General features: G+C 41.4%; 1 protein-coding gene across 2 annotated transcripts in view; it reads right to left on the bottom strand.

Annotated features, from left to right (window-relative positions):
* Positions 1-5,457: 5,457 nt before the first annotated feature.
* CTNNBIP1 (catenin beta interacting protein 1) overlaps positions 5,458-17,453 on the bottom strand; it is a 32,561-nt gene continuing 20,565 nt past the window's right edge. For both annotated transcript variants that reach the window (XM_080380972.1, XM_080380973.1), the window contains one exon: positions 5,458-7,079. In XM_080380972.1, coding sequence (XP_080237098.1) covers positions 7,021-7,079 — 59 coding nt within the window. In that variant the 3' untranslated portion in view covers positions 5,458-7,020. The remainder of the gene's footprint in view (positions 7,080-17,453) is intronic.

Here is a 17,453-nt window from a genome sequence, read left to right as displayed (position 1 = left end):
TGTGAAGTCTGGTGCTGCTAACAAGCCAAATCAAAAGCTTAGATTCTGTCTGGTTTAATTATCATCTTTCTCCAGGGTCAAAGAAGCTTATAAGAATACAACAGAGAGGCTGAATCCTCCACTTATGCTTCCACCTACAGAAAGTCATCCATTTCTGACCTGCCCCCATCTTCCTCCTCACACACACCAGAGATCTAGCAGAATCCAGCCATTAAAAAATAAACCACAGAGGACAGACTATGTTGTGGACTGTTCTGCTTGCATGAGAAAACTCCATGCCTCACTGTGACCAGGCATCAGACACACACTTCAGGCATTAACTGCAGGCATCCATCAGGCGACGAACAGTTAATGTCCCTCTGCTGCAGGCACTTGAGATACATGACAAAAGACTGAAGGAAAACGCTTGGCTACCACTGCCCACTCCAATCACTTTCAATGCAATTTACCGTGCCCTCCAATTAGAAGGTCACACAAGTAAAGCTGAAAATGAATTACTGAGCACAGTCAGCAGCAACACAAACCTCTATGTCATTCCATGATGGACTAACTTCATGCATGCTCCTACTCCATGGGACAAATGTATGGCTGTAAATTACATCCCAAGCTGCTCTCTTCTGAGGCAGTATCCCTCCTCTGAAATCACGGAAACTTTCCATCCCTTCACAGTCAAAAAAACCAAAACCAAACCCTCAAACCTGCAGTGGCAAAGCAGGGAGACCATACTAGGCATGATGAAGCTGTTTCAGTTCCAGTCACAAGTTGCTCTGCGCTCCTGGACCACAATTACGCGTTTAGCTTCCCTGAAGGAACAGGCCAAGGGCAGGAAACAAAAGCAACTTCTGAGCTCTTGTGGCAGCTTGAAACAAAACCCCACAGATAGAATAGCTAGAGAGCAAGGTTTCGGAGCCACGTTCTCATTCTGGTGTATCTCTCCCTCAAACCTTGACATGAACTTATGAACCACGCTCATCTCAAAAAATTCCCCTCATTTCAGGAAAGGTATTTTCAGATCACTCTTGTTTCTTCCATCAGTTGGAATACTGCAAGCATCTGGAGAGTACTGAATTATGGCCCTATCCGAGTAGTAAAAGTACTTTCACCTCACTGTAAAACAGGAATGTGTTCTATGTGGTAGCATGTGGACTGTGGTGTAAGCAGCAAACTCTGCATGCTTGAATAACTTAATTATGATTTGTGACTTCTGAAATTTGAAATTAGCTATACAAAAGTGGCATGTAATGCAAGTAAAACACAGGGAAGCGACACTTTGCTTGGGGCTAAAAACCTAACAGTTATGCCAAGAACACAATTAAATACCTAATCAAACATAAATCTAGCTAAATGGGCCCCTAATATTTTGTCTCAACTTAGAACGCAGATAGAAACTTGGGATTCAGCTCAACCAACTTAAAGTAACAAGGTTAATCAGAAGTATTATACAACCTTGGAAAAATAATTAGTTATTCATCACCCTTATTACTTACAGAGTGGGTAAAGGGACTTTTTCTCTGGGAAGGTCCAAAGAGCTCAGGTGCTGTGTAGTCAGCACATGCATGACACACTGGGGGAGCTGTGCTGAGCGCCTCCAGCACCTCCTGGCACGGGCACAGACAGGATCTTCATCAGACCCTGCAGGGATTGCTCTCTTTGTAGCTGCATCAGAAAAGGGCAGCAATAACCGTCTAAGATAATAAAGAAAAGTAGAGATGCATCAGTCCGCACCTGGGCTGGAGTTAGTACTATCACTGTTAAAACAAAGGCTGAAAGTTTATTTTCTGAGTTTCACGGGCCCCTGGTCACAGATTAGCATTTAGTAGCAAGGGGAATTAACCTAGAAAATGTCAAGACAGCAAAATGCTCAGCGCATATAACTATTTCATGCTGATACATGAGGCAGCTTGTAAGCAAGCCAGGTTATAAGCTTCACTTTTTTTTTTTTCTTCTGTTTTCCAAAATAAACAATCCCCAAAACGGAAGTGCTTCAGGCTGCAAAGGAAACTAGCCAGGCTGTTTATAGCATACTGCAGGAATTCTGCTCAGGGCAACTCAGCTGCAGAGAAAATGAAAGCAGAGCTCAGAGGACAGTAGGCGATTTCTTTTCTGTCTTTGTATGGGAACCTACGGGTCCAACAGGGGATAGATCCAAGTTCCTCTCCTACCTTGGTAAGTAGTAACAATGCTCCTCCCTGTTATACAGCACTTCCGTATCTGTAAAACTGGGAGAAGCATCAGTAACAAGGTGGCTCAAGGGCAACTGTAGCGCGCAGGGTCTGTACAGACTTGCTGTATTTACACAGCAGGTCCAAGGCAGGTCCAGAACCACCACAGCGATCAAGTGACCCATTTCCTGCAGCTCCAAAGAGTCAGATGCGCAGCGCGCCACATCTGCAGGACGCAAGCACTAAGCAAACTGACGGCACTACACCTGAGGCTGCAAAAAAACAGTCCATCCAATAAACACCCATCAGCACTACGCCAGGCTCACGATTACCAAAAATCTGACATATTTTAACACCTTTAAAAGCTTGTTTTGTGTGAGGCCATTCATATTGCCTTAGTTTACTGAAATAATTCATCCAGGCCTAACGGACAGGATCCTTAAGGCTACACTGCAGCAGAAGGTGAAATAAGTGAAAACATTTCACCTAAAAGAAATTTAAAAATAAATTTTATTTCCTGTTGATGCTGCGAACAGGGAAGGATTTGCCTGGCATACACCACACACCTCTGACTGCGCCGCCGAGGAACAAATAGGTCCAGTTGCATTCAAGTGTTGAACGGGTTGATGCTGAGGCTGGATGTATACTGTACTGCTGTCAGATGACTGAAAAGTCAACTGCATCCAGCACATGTCCCACCAAGGCAGCAGCTGTGCAAAACTGTAGTGCTCCTGTTACTCATACACCCGCAACAACTATTCTGCAGTTTTAACAGAGCTTCTTAAAAACTCTTCGTTAATAACTGAGCTTTGGAACACTTTGTTATTAATGAGTAGCAGGGAAGAAAAGATGCTTACTCACTAAGGACTCTTTCTTTTGCAGAGACGGAATACAACTGAAGATTTCTTAAACCTCCAGAAACTGTGTTTACTGCACTGTTAGTTTTGGCTGGTCCCAGTGCCCTGCAGCCTTTTTTGCTGTCGGCTCTGCCACACAGTCCTTTAGGAGGGACGAGGTGAAAAAGAAAGATGAAGGACTCATGTTAAAGTACTCCAAATCATACATTCCCCTCATTGCCCAGACACCCAGTATGTCTTTCATAAAATAATTTCTAACACATTATATATATATATATAAATAAAATATCTATTTGATTCAAAGCTTTCAACTTTTGGTCTTATTTTCTTTTCCTTCTTCTTGCATTATGAAACATTGATAACTTCAGACATGGCACCGCTCTATTCTTACAGCGGATTCTCAATAGCTGTAGAAATTTATCCCACATACGACCCTGAAGCCTTATTTAGGACAATCTCTCCTATAGGTGACAGGGGTCTTCGAATTTCATGGCCCATTTAATCTTTTGCCTTCACCAGAACTCTTTAGGCTGCTGCTGAATTAGAAACACAGACGTTAGGGAATTGAAACATATTTCATGGCAAAGCACTAGAAACTTTCATACAGGCCACCGAACAGCCAAGAGGACAACTCACAGTAACTACTCACCTTAGGAACAGGAACAAAAAACCCTGAAAGGCTTGTTTTATTTTGTTAGTGGTCCAGCTTCCTTCAGGCAACAGCTCCTTCCAAAGTGTTCTGGTGCCACCAGCTCACATGTTCTCTTACTCCACGGCTTATTTCATTCAGGACTTGGGAGACTCAATCTAAAGGCCTAAAGACTGGTGGCATCCCAGTGGCAATGCTGGCAGACACAACGACCCGCTGACAACGGCGGCAATCGCTACCCATCTGCAGAGAGGCAGAGGAGGACCTGACTGGGCTCTGCATCTTCTCCTCAAGCTGTCAAAAACAGCGTGTTAGGAGAGGCAGGGGATAAGCTTGGTAAGAAAACAAGTACAACAGCACATTTTGAGTATCTAAAGGACCACGCCTCCCAAAAAGACCACCCAAAGGATGTGTACTTTTTTGGAAGATGCCTCTAAAGCTTTTATGCTCCCTTACTGAATGCCTTAAGCACCATTCGTTTGGTAGTTGAACCATACAGCCTTTTCCATTTACAAATGTATTTCAATTTAGACCTGTACTTACACCTCTGACCTCTAAAACAATGGATTCCTTATTTTTATTAGTAATGGTGTGCTTGAGAAAACAAAAGCACAAAGGTAAAGAGAAATTTGTATGTGCAATAAATAAGTCAACCATGCTGATGTACTGCGTGCGGGTTACTCTCCCAGTTAATCTGGGCTCGGCAGTTGTAATCGAGGTTTAGTTTTCACAGCAAGAAGATAAATACTGAGAATAAAACAAGGGAATATTGGAAAGCCCCTTTTGCCACTACTTTCTCCCTGATTTATACACAAATGGTTTATGATAACTCTTCTAGCCCTGGTTTGAAGTTAAGAAATCACCAGTGGGGAGGGGGAGAGCACACCGGTAACAAAGCAAGCACAAATATTCCCACGAGACTACATCTCCTCCAGTTTCTGAATCCCAAATCATGTTGTCATACAACACGTGGCTTTTTTCAATATATCCTTCTCAACATACTACTCGAGAGTCCAACTTTGGAGTCTACATGGCAGTCTTCCACAGAGGCGAAGCAAGTATTTTCTTTCCATTTGACGGTTTAACAGTATAATAAATCAATAAGAAACAAGAGTAGCTATTAAAAACTGTATTTCCCCCCCCCCCCAACAGTTACATTTTTAGTGAAAAGATCAAACGACATAAACACTTCACTTTTCTCCTTGAAAAGATTTAACAGCTCAGAAATGCCATAGATACACACGGAGGATGCATGTTAGCTTGACAATGACAGGCCACCACAATCCAGCCCATTCATCCCAGCCAGCAGAAATACACGTATCCCCTTAAATTAACCCTTTAAGGGCTGCCCCCCATTGCACCGAAGATAAAATTAAAGTGCCTTTTAGGCAACCAGGTCAAAATTCAAAGAATCTTTTGGGCTCATTCCTGGTAAAAAATAAATTTCTTATCTGGCCACAACAAACAGGGGTAAAAGATTTACTTTCACATTGAACTTTACAAAGCTGCACCTGAAGCAGAAGGGTCTTTTTCATAAATAGATGTACAGTTGTTGTGATTACACAGAATTTATTCGTTCAAGATAATTTCCCTCCTTGTGCTTGCAAGTCCGTTCTTCCTTTTGTATACGTATTCCATGGTTTCTCTCAGGCTTTTTCCCCATTTGGAGACCATAACAGCATCCTGTCATCATAATTTCTTGCCATGAAAACAGTCATGTTGTCACACTCAGATTCTGGAATTGTTACTTCAAATAATTAACAACCATATGAAAGAAAGCAGAAACAGGTGAATGGAGTTTCGTTTTAATAGAGTTTTGCAAACATCTTAAAGTCAGTGCAACCCACAAGAAAAAAAATATCTTAGAAGTACTGTAGAAATCACCTGCACATATGAGAGAAAATGAAGTCCTAGGTTTTAGGCAGCAGTGCGAGAAATTTTATGTGCAGATTCCTGAACAGTCAGTGCACTTCGGGAATTTCACTGCAGGTTTTTCAGTTTGTAAATGGCGCACGTGTGTTTTAAGGCCCTGCAACTAGGAGCGTTAACCTGAGCGTTACCTGTACACTCACTACTGGGCAGCTTAACACAGCACCACTGCCTCTTGCAGCAGTGCCTAAAGAACATGGTGTTATCTTAGGATCCAGATAATTTCCATATCACCAAACAGCTGCAAGGAGCCAAACTACATCCAGTTTTTCAAGTGACTAGAAACTTAAGTTTATTAAAGCCCAGTGCAAGTTGGATTTAAGTTAATGACCGTTAATTTTTCCTTACGTGAGAGCTAGTCTTGTGCAGCAATTAAAGGGTTAAAGTGGAACCATATGTAGTATTTTAAACAAGTTCACATATTCTCTATACAAATTTGGCAAATTCATGTCACAGCCATAGACCTCATTCTTGCAATTCCTGCAAAACATCTACAGCTCCTCTGTCAGAAGCAAAGAGAGAAGCCACCTGAACAGCCAGGTCCACCAGGAGTTCATGGTACAGCCCACGCAGTAGCACAGAGCGGCTGGTGATCTCCGTGTTCCAGCTTAAACAGGTAGACTTATTGAACTAAATATGCTTTCGACACATGCTCCCGAAAGAGCTTGAGGCCACAGAGCAGATGAGCATGGAAAAACTGATTGCATCAGAAACACTGCAGCCAACAGGAAATCAAGAACATGGTTTCAAAGCCAATCAAAAAAACCAAACCAAACCCCCCAAAGCAAGCATTTATAGGTGTAATAAATATTGCAAAGCACATTTGTCTTTTCCCCCAAGTCAGTAAGTATAAAGAAATAATCAATGCACCAAAACATCAGCTTTCTGCAGTGAAAACGCTGAAGTCAGCAAAATACCTGCAAGCCAACTGAAGAGAAAGCATTCGCATCGCCATCCAACCACAAGTTGCTTCCAATTCTAGGCAGCCAAATCAAACCCTCCTCAAATTCACAAGTTTGACCTAAATAAGCACCACAGCATGAAAAGCTGCTTTAGAAGTAGGATGTCAAGAGACTTTCCGTAAAATATACAATAAAATGCAAGGTAAAAGATTTTCATTGGTCAAGTTTGAAAAAATCTTCCTTTAGCCAATCACAGCCTGTCCCTTCAAGCCAATCACAACTACACCTTTAGGTTTGTCCTTAATTAACACAGCCCAGCTGAGCAGCAAAAGCTTACAGGAACAGATGGCTGTGAGATGCATTCTGAGGGTTGGGCAATGGGAAACAAAATTACAAGGGAGAAGGAATACCAAGGAACAATTAGGGTGGGCAAAGAAACATTAATGCTCAGCCATCCTCCTCTGTTATCTTCAGGAATCTCACTGTCCTCTCCAGTTCTGTGTTGTTCACGTATCCTGTAGCTACTGTCTTCTGTCTTCTGTCTCTGATCTGGAAAATGCCATCACGACATCCTCAGCACCTGTAACAACAATGGATACAGGAAATCATGTGCCGTAATTGCTTCCTTTACAGAACAGCAGATAGATGCAGTACCCAAACTGTCATCCTACACATCCATAAAATCAAGAGGAAAGGAAAGAGAGGACAGAAAGAAGAGAAAGCTGTGTTCTTCTGGGACTGCAACCTGAAGCAGTCTAAACATTTGAACAGCAGGTTTAAAACTTTCCTTTGCAAGCCTAAGGAAACCCGTTTGTTTTTAAAGAAAACCAAGAATTCCTTGCTGTTACATATTTCTAAGCAGCAAGACAAAGAAAAATAATTCATAGGATTGTCATCACAAGCATGCAGATAGCATTCCCCCACCCCCCAAACCCTGGCACTGCTTGAGAGACTTACTGAGCTCCTCTGCTACGAGGAACTCAGCTGTTCAATAAACCTTGTGCTGCCCGCCCTACACATCACACTGTCCTTTTTAAGTGACACCCAGATATTCATTACTTTATCTTTAAATGTAGATATTCATCAGTCTTTACTTTTAAGAATTAAAAAAAAAAATCTTTTAATAGGCCAGCTGAAAGGTTTTTGCCTTGTTCCTCCCACTGAAAATCACTTAAACACCCATTATAAACTAATGTGCCTTGAAAATGTTCCATTCTCTAACGGCAGTGCAGTATTTTCTTTCGAACTAAAGGCTTCCATCGGCCCAGGGAACAGACACAGCTTTGCTATGTAATGCTTTTATCCTAGCCTGAAGAAATCTTTTCCATAAGAATTCAGTGTGTGGACTTTCGCAGTTATTGGATTTTTTTTTCTCCAATTGAGGCTATCAACTGTGTATAATTACCATCAAAACTCATGTCCCCTAAGCACAGAAAGATGTTAATTACCTTCTCCTAACCATCTTCAAGTCTCCGCAAACTTGTGTGGTCTTTCAAGTGGGCATTTATAGCAGAAAGACCTGAATGGCTTGAGAAATGTGATAAAGGCTTGTGAAGAATATTCCACGCTACGCTCTCATTCTTCAAAAAGATACCTTGAGATTTTCAGGAAAAAAAAAAAAATCCAGTCTCTGGACTTCCTAAGTATAGAGCATATAGTGTCTAACAGGCACTTAATGAGAAACATCTTCAGGACAATATGGAAATAAAAATACATCATACAGTAGTGCCAAAGCAGTGGTTTAAATCTGTATCTCCAGTCTAGACAAGAACTGGAAAACAACCCTGAATGGCTGAGTGCAATGTTTTTAATTTCTGGTAAAAATTTGATTCCCAAAAAAGTCAGATAAAAGTAAATGCTTTCTTTCATCTGAGGATCCCCTAACAGATAACTGATTAGAAAATATGAAGAATCCTCCAGTCAGTGTAAATAATTTCTAAAAAATATTTCTTCCATTCTAAGTGCAACAGATGACTCACAACGACCATTTTGCCCCTTCATTAATTAATTTGAACTACTTGGGATAGTTTTGCTTAATAAGCTTTTCTTCAAAGCTTCTGAAAAAGCTAAAGGGTTAGACAACGAAGTAGGAAAAGCCAAAAGCAACACTGACTGCCCGTCCCACTCAGGTAACTCATCGGGTCGACAGAATTCTCTTATTGGCGTTTGGAAAGTTCAAACGCAACTTGGACGGAGCACCAGCATGTAAAAATTCTCCTTCAAGTCTTTTACTTGAAGCGTATCAAGAAGCAGATTTCAACTTTGTGCCCCAAGCAAATTCTGCCTCTACACCTGCATGCAAGGTGAAAGAGAGAGGACTAATAAAAATTCCTCATCTGTTTTAATTATACGAATTCCATTTCTCGGTTATCTAATTTGCTCCTTAGTTGCACAAAGGAGAAGTGGCTAAAAAATGGGGAAGAACAGAAGGTTGTAAATTGCCCTCGCTGATATACTTAAAAACCAAACCAATGCTTCTTAAATGCCATTACATTTATTTTTATATGCTTCACAATCTATTTGTTATACGTAGTCAAAAGGACGAAATATTAAGGACCAAGCAGTAGTTTGTTTTTCATATGCAGGCCCCCATCTTACACAACTACATCAAAAACTGCTCTGATGCACTCTCTTGCCAGCACTCGGAAGCCCTGAAGTCATCTCCCTTTTCATCTCCTCCACAAACTTTTTCCCTTGATCAAAACATAAATGATATATAGCACTAGGATCCAGCTCTGAATTAAAAGGCTGCCATGATGATTTTTTTTTTTTTTTAAATGCATAAGGACTACTAGACTCTACAAAAAGAAGGATTTATTTACGGGAATTCTGAGAAACACTTCTGTGATATAAAAAGGGGGCATAATGACACTTGGAAGCATTAAGCAAGCAAGCGCACATAAAGCACAACCTATGCCGCTGTATTTTACATGCATCCCCTCCAGAGCAGAGGCTTTGCTGTGCAAGCCCCACGCAGCTGGGGTAGCCTAGCAACCGCAGCATCACAGATGACGTCACATCAGCACACACGATGAACCGGATTACTTAACAGATGCTGATTGTTTTCCTGGGGTCACCCCCCCTCCTACAGTCTAAATATGAAAAAATATTCATACAAGCATCCTTGCAAGCTTCACGCAGAAAAGAGACCTTCGTTCCAGACATTCCTGCAAGCCCACAAACAGCCAGGTCACTATTTCTGCCCATCCTGAACAATTCCAGCTTTCAGCACGGTTCCTGCGCGCAGCCCTCTGTGCAAGCACACAGCCGTTTAAAACACATGATGAGCAGAAATAGCTTTGGGCACAAAGGATGCCGGGAATTCCGCAGTTCGTTTTGGCTTTCACAATCAAAACAGCTATCACTGAAGAGCGGGTTCACACTCAGCTAGCTCCTGTTCTAATTTTCTAGGCCCATCTGGCACAGCTTTGGTACCAGTGTCAATAGGAACTTCTGATAACTTGCCATTTGCCTGGCCTCTGAGTAGGGAAAGAGAAGGGAGCACAAGAAACAGCTTGTCATTGCAACAGGAAACCAGAAAAAGCCAAATATTAAACCAGCGTTCTGCTATTTAGAGGAAAAAACAAGACTACAATAAAGAACACAGAAGTGTGGAAAATTCTCGAATACCTATAGTACTACTGAACTATTATTACATGTGTCCTAAAGGAAGAAGTAGAACAGTGGATGGGTCTAGAATTCAAGGTTTTGGTCTTTCACAGCCAAAGCTATCCGCACAGGCAGCGTGCACTACCCTTGTTTTACCACCGATGTAATTACAGTAACTACAGTTTTCAGTTACCTGAATTAGTGAACAAAGTGCGTATTTTTTTTTTAGAATAATATCATCATCAAAAAGCATGCTCCTTCTCTGATGTTTTTTAGCATTTTGTAAAACATAGTTTCCCATATGGTGCCTTTTAAATTAAGATGGGCAATCAGTGCAAGGAGCAAGGTGGGTAAACAATTCATTAAGGAAAGATTATGAATTGTGTTTGAAAGGATGATCATCAGGCTGGAAAGGAGATTACAACTTTCTCAACAGTTGGCCTTTGCACTGATTTTACTTAGTACTTTCATAAACAAACCTGGAACAGAAAAGTAGTTGTATACCGATGAAATCTGATGGCAATACAAAGTTAGAAAGCTCTGCCGGAACACCAGGGAGCAGCAAAACAATATACAGGAACAAACACGATAGCAGTGAAGACCAGAGGTGGCAAAGGGGGTTTAGCTATTCATTTCAGAAAGGAATTAAAAAAAAAAAAAAAAAGGACAAAGATTAGAAGTAATATATTTCTATGTATCATGGTACAGTCTGAAACAAGTTTAGTAAAGAATGGATTTTAAACACAACTCTGAACAATTTTATTTCCTGCTCCCTCCTTGGTTCCTTTAGTTATTTGGTAGAACCACCGCTGTTTTCATTTGCAGGAATTACATGCAACGCAGCATCTGCAAGAGCTTCAGGCAGTTGCCCTTAAAAAGACAATTTGATCTATCAAATAAAAGATAATACCACCTTCTAGGTAGATGAGTAAGTGGGTGGGTAACCCAAGGGCATAACACCCAACAAGAACAACAACTTGCAGCAAAGACTCAACCCTATGCCGATTTCTTTTATTCCCACATGAAAGATTCACTTTTACCCTTAGCAAGGTGACACGTCACTGCAAGGAGGAAGACATCCTTTACCCAAACAGCAGCCATGCAGAAAGTTCTTGCAGGCTATCAAACCTGATGCTAGCATGAACAGGACCATCTACTTCACACCAAAACTGATGGTTCCCAGACGTCAGCCCAGGCACCTTCAACGCACGTATCGCTGCCCTCTGGGTATTGTACCTCGTGGCCTTATTTTATATTCACTAGTGAAAGAGACAGCTCATTATTCAGCACTTTTTTGTTCTTCACGACCACCGTGACTCTTGACTGGGACATAAAAGGCAGTTGTATTTTCCAGATCTGGCACCCATTTGTTCAGGGGACTTGCAAAAAGGGAAGATACCTTCACCTCCACAAGCCAAGAAGTTAGTTATAATATAACAATGCCACAATCTCTTGAAGGGCACTAAGTCCTACCTGTTTTAGCTCAGCATTGCAACGATCTGAAAACAGAATGGAAAACTAATCTGCTGAACTCAAGTAAGGGTAAGAGCACGGCAGACAAATTAAAAGGATACTCTTAGTGCTTTCAACTTTTCAGAAGCCACTTCGGGAGTATGATTATGTCTGAAGGTGTCTTGCATCAAAAAAGCCCTGGGTTTCTGGACAAAACGTTTGTCCAGAAAAAGGTTGTCCACATCCACATGTATCAGCACAAAAAGCAGGTTTTGTTCAGGTCCAGTCCTACAACCCCAAACTATCCAGAGCTAAATTAAACCAATCTAACAAGACTGCTCATTAAGCAATTCTACAGCCACCTGTGCTCATTTCCAGAGAACAGAGCAGGGGGTTCTGTGTGGTGAAAGGAAAGCAGGGATTAAAGTACTAGGGAACCGAACTTCTGCTGCAGTCTCACTTGGCTCCCACTATAGATGCTTCCTTTCTAATCAAGTTTAAAAAAAAATTAAAAAGCAGAGCACAGGTTATAAAGTTAAGCTGCACATTGCCAAAAGCCTGTAACTAAGACAATAGGATGGTGAACCATGTTTACTTTTAGCACATCCTTTACTGAGCTTTGCACTTCCAGTAATTAATGTATAGAACAATGAAACTTATACCTGACCTCCTGCTTTCTACACGTGTAACTTCTCTCTCCACAGCTGTTCCTCTTCCAGGCACACGTTTCTGCACTGAAATAGAGACTTGCATATACACAACAAAATATCCCCTTATCTTCTTTCATGAGCAAAGCCTCAATTGCCACAAGCTTTCAGACATGCAAACAGTTCTCCCACTTCTTCTGGCCTACGCTTTCCCACCCTCATCCTTCCTAGAAATTAACAATGACTAACTGGTAGGCCTATGTCCTATCTTAAAAAGCAATAGCGACAGCCTTATCCCACTAACTTCCCCAAAAAATCCTACTGCAATTATGTTCTAATTGCAGCAGCCTGAATTGCTGAATTTGGTAGTTCTTTTATGCCACCTGGACTTCCGTCCTCACAAGCCAAGATGATCTGAAGGTCAAACGACTTTACTGCACAGCAGCAAAGACCATAGATAGCCACTGAGCTCAGCACATGCAGCTGCTAACCAGTTCACCTACGTTTCAGAAAATTTCACCGAGATGACTGAAGGTAATGCTTTCCACAGCAAGTACGCAGCTACAGTGACATCAAGCCAGTGGGGTACAAGCTTGATTGAAACCACGCTACCTTAACACAAAGGAAGACGCTAACTGACATCTAACAGCTGCTATTCCCAAGTGTTCTTTGAATGATGAATAGATACATACACCTGATTTGTTTGTAGTCACCTGCAAAATTATTTGAACCCAAAAAGCCCTTAGAGATCAGGAGGTTAAGCCTGTCGTGAAATTCTGAAGACTGCCAAAACAAAAATAATTCTTTACTTCCCTCAAGATCTTTGTACACACACATTTCTTCCATCACCTCCCAGCAACTATCTTCTGAACATTAACTTTTCTCTGAAATTCCCAGCATTAGTGTCCTAGTCTGGCATTCTAAAACCACAGCATGCCCTGTTGAGAGGAAAGGCACGTTAAAATGAGCATTGAGTTCAAAAGGAGTAAAGCTACACTGAGAAGAGCTCTATCTGCATTTCTCCACCACTGTCCAATACTCCATCAGCACGGTCCCCCTCCTAACTCCACAAGCAGCCTGGGTTCATTTCTAACGCCCTACCATCCACAGAATGCATCTGACCTAGCTGAGGCATGTGTTTGCATCTCAGCTTTGCCCTCCCCAAGGGACCAGCTTGCTTTAAGAACCAGCACGACACTCCTGTTGCTATAGGAACAACAGAGCTGTAATCTCCACCGTCTTAGTATAATTCACATATCATGCTTACTAGCTGCACAGCTTCCACTTACAGATTTGCCAGAGCAGTGACTTAAGAAAGCAAGTGCCAGCTTACCATTTACAAGTGTAAGGAACTGGGAAACGGGAAATACGTGTTTCATGCAGGAGATACTTCTGTGCATGTAACTTCCCGAGAGGCATTTCACTCGTATTAAAAATACGTGAGAAAGATTTCATAATTTCAAGATCAAGAAACCTAATGAGTCTGAGCTGCCTCAGTTCCTGCTGCAATGCAGGGAAGACAACTAATGTGTTAATATCTCAAAAAGCTCATGATTATGTCCACTCTGTAGCATATACACTGGTTGAACAGAGATGCCTTCAGGTTCCTTGGAACCAGAAAAACAAAACAACAACCAACCCACAGATGTCAGCTAAAAAGCTCCTTGAGTAAAGAAAAATGCCCTGTATTTTGCATTTTCATATAGGTGTTAATAACAGTACAGGAATGATCAAAAAAAATGGTTATAAAAAAGATGTGAGCATGACATTAACGTTTAGTCTCAATTAATACCAAATTTAAGTATTAAATACTTCAGCTTAGAGTTTTCCAACTGTTGTTCAGGCTTTCCTGCATTACTGAGTTCTCATCCCCTCTGCTAGCAGCTCACCTTTCAACGGATAAATAAAAGTATTTCTTAATACATCAGATACACGCTGTAACTGTCAAGGATGCAGCACGACTGACTGGATCAGCTGGAAAAAAGAATGGGTGAACAGGCCGAAGTACTAATAAAACCAGCGAAAATACCAAGCTACGAACAGAACCCAGACAACCAGATTGCCTAAACTTTCCTTGCTCTTGGTGCGCTGCAGCCCACGTTAGGGAAACAGCATCTCTAGAGAGGTGTTTCAAAGGCAGCACACTGAGGGACCAAGCACTTCCTGGGATGCCAGAATACACTGAAAAGAAAGGGCAAATAGAGCTGGAATTAAAAAAAACAACCAAGGAAACAAAACCATGCAGAGTACAGATTCTGGTACTGCCAGATCTTCAGAGATCTGTTGCTCTAGCATATGTTGCGACTATGAATGTCAAGAGTTTAGAACACATACTAGGAAGATCTGTACTAATTTCAATTTGGTATCTGCTACAGCACATTAGAGAGCCCTGGACACTATCACGATTACCTGATTAACACAAAGATACTCAGTAACACAATCAGAGTGACTCTGAGCTTCCCATCAGGAAAAAACAGATTCACTTCAACAGCGTACATCGTAGGTGCTTCAAGAGTGAACGTCTTCCAAATGTAAAAGGAGATCTGTAAACAATCCCAAAACACAGTGATTCTGTATGTCTGAACTGATTACTTCCTTTCGAAAGCAAGATGGGAAACAAAAAGATAGTTTCATTTCTTGTCTTTCCTATAAAAATAAGCACAAGCTGAGGGGAGTCTTAGATTTCAGACTTGCTTAAAAATTACAGATGTATGCCAAGATGCTTCTTGATCAAAATCAGCAATTAACTTCTACTGCTAAACCCTAAGATGATAAGCAGAGTATCATGGAGGAACTTCAAATGTCAGAGATACTGTTATCAATAGAGGCTCACCGAAGGTTTACGGCACAAGCACTTGAATTCAGCAGAGACAAGCACAACCTTCATTGCTGCAAATACATATTGGACACGCAGGTTGCAGTGACTCCCTGTGGTCAAACAAATAGACTCAACAAAGAAGCTGACAAATCTTTGCTAGAAACCATAGTAGGGAGCACCATACAGCAATAAGCTCCGCAGTCCTACCTCAGGTAATTACTACGAGGGCAGCAGCCAGCTGTTCCAAGACAGTATTTCATGGATGCACAACAAACAAAAGCATAAAAATTGTAATAGAGACCGTGATACACTTAAAAAATACTAGACCGTCCATTCCCTATACTCTTCTCAACAACCAAACCAACCAACCAACCTTCCTGTAATTCTGGAGCCAGACTACAGCATTTTTAAGGGACACACAAAAATCTGCAGGTCTGTAACAAAGCTTTTAGAGTGCTGAGGCCAAGTATTGTCATTCCCTTTTTTTTGGAACAAAATGGGGGTATGAAATCAGCTTTCTCTCTTTGTGTGCCTGCTGGAGGGAAATGACTGTAAAGATAGGTCTGGAACAAGTCAGGCTGAGGGCAATCTGTCCTACTACGGGAAGAAAAGCCTGAAATCCACTAACATACTAACTCTTTGTAAGTTGTTCCTTAAATAACATACCTTTTAGTTGTTGTGTAAGGCAAGCCGCATAAAGGAGAAAAAAAAAAATCCTCCAGAGGAGATTAAATGATAGAGCAGAAAAGCAGGGAACAAAATTCCTTCAAGCAGCCTTGAAGAACCCAGAACATTTTGGCACCTCAGTGTGTGGGCTGGGACGGGGTTTTTCAGCGCAAGGTAATGCCATCTAGTGGAGGTGGGATCTCCCTTAGGATGGCAAACTGGACACCTAAGCAATCTGCATTCTCTGTTTTCAGAACCTTCATAATCGACCCTGCCTGTTTCACCACCACCAGCATATGGCAGAAGGTGCAGGCAGACAGCAATGACTGCTGCTGCGTGAGCCACACACCTAGGAGCAAAGAGCAAGATTATCATAACTGACTTAGAAGTCTGGAGAGATTTCTAAGGAATTCAAAGTCCTGAACAATAAATTATAGTTGCTTACGTCTATACAGCATACTACAGCTTCACCTTTCTCCAAAGGTGAAGCTCGGTTTGGCTAGCTTTCTTCATTCTCATTTATTTGGTCATGCTACTCACTTCTTAACTTAGAGAGATGGCATATCCAAATATGAAAAGAACCAACATCCTTTCCCACGTCTCTAAATATTTATCTATTTTCTTGGTTCTTTTTTCCCCCTACCAAGAAAAATCCTAATGGTCAGGCCACCAGCTTCAAGACAATGTGGGTAGGCAGATGTGGGGTCAAGTCTCCCCGTAAAGACAGCAGTGTCTCAGATCAGATCACAGCAAGTATCAACAGGGAGGACTTCAGTTCCCTATGGAGAAAGCTTTAAGAAGCTTCAAGGACTTTAAGAAAGTGATGACAGGGAAATCAGTTAGCATCTCTTCAAACATGGGATAAAGACAACTTTTTGAACAATGTGTGAAGCTCTTACATTTCCTGCATTGCATGACTAGCGAGTCTAGAAGCGGACTAAGTTAACTGTTGGTGTCTCCTTTGATTACATTTAAAACTTATGTCAAAATTCTTTTTTTTTTGAGTCTCCAAAGCCCTCCGCAAAGTGGGAAAATATAATTTCACAGACAATAAAACCAGATAACTTAGACAAGAAAGTCAGATCAAGCGGTGCAGGAGCAGAGCTGTACAAAGCATCCGTGGGGACTTCGCTTTGTATTCTCTCTCCTTTGCCAAAGTACAGGTCACTCAGCGTACGTGTTTGTGAGAAATGAAACTACTTTAGGGATAATGCTGAAAAATGCCAACTGCAACTAAGACAGTCTGTCTTAACTGAGAATGTCTACCTCAGGTTTTTTATGAGAAACCAGCAAATTTTCACTTTGTACTGGCAGAAAAGTTTAAGTACTCTGAGCCAATACATACAAGTATATCCATCTCCACCAACCCCCAGCTATGTGAGGAATGAACGCACAAGCTTAAAACTGAAGAGCAAGTTTGTGCAGGTTGTGTTTCTAATGGTTTTCTAAATGTCTTAGATCTCTATTGAATTTCTGCTCAACTCAGTACCTTCTGGCATACAAGTCTAACAATTTTCCTTCAGTACCAAATTCTACATTGTCGGTGTGATCCAGCATGAGGCCGGTGAAGGGGAGAAAAAAAATATTCAGAAATATTCAGGTTCAGAAGAGATTAGTTGATACAGAGTAGCACCACACAATTGTTCACCAAGACTTCTGCAAAGGATTTGCAGAAGCAACAGGTACTTCATCTCCTTAATGAAAATCTAAACAAACCAAAGCAGATTTGTAAACTTACTTATCTACTACGCCGTCCAAGAAT

The sequence above is a fragment of the Falco punctatus genome (genome assembly GCF_963210335.1).
Source record: "Falco punctatus genome assembly, chromosome: 3".
NCBI lineage: Eukaryota > Metazoa > Chordata > Aves > Falconiformes > Falconidae > Falco > Falco punctatus.
Note: the sequence above shows the minus strand (reverse complement) of the source record. Positions and strands in the feature narration are given on the sequence as shown.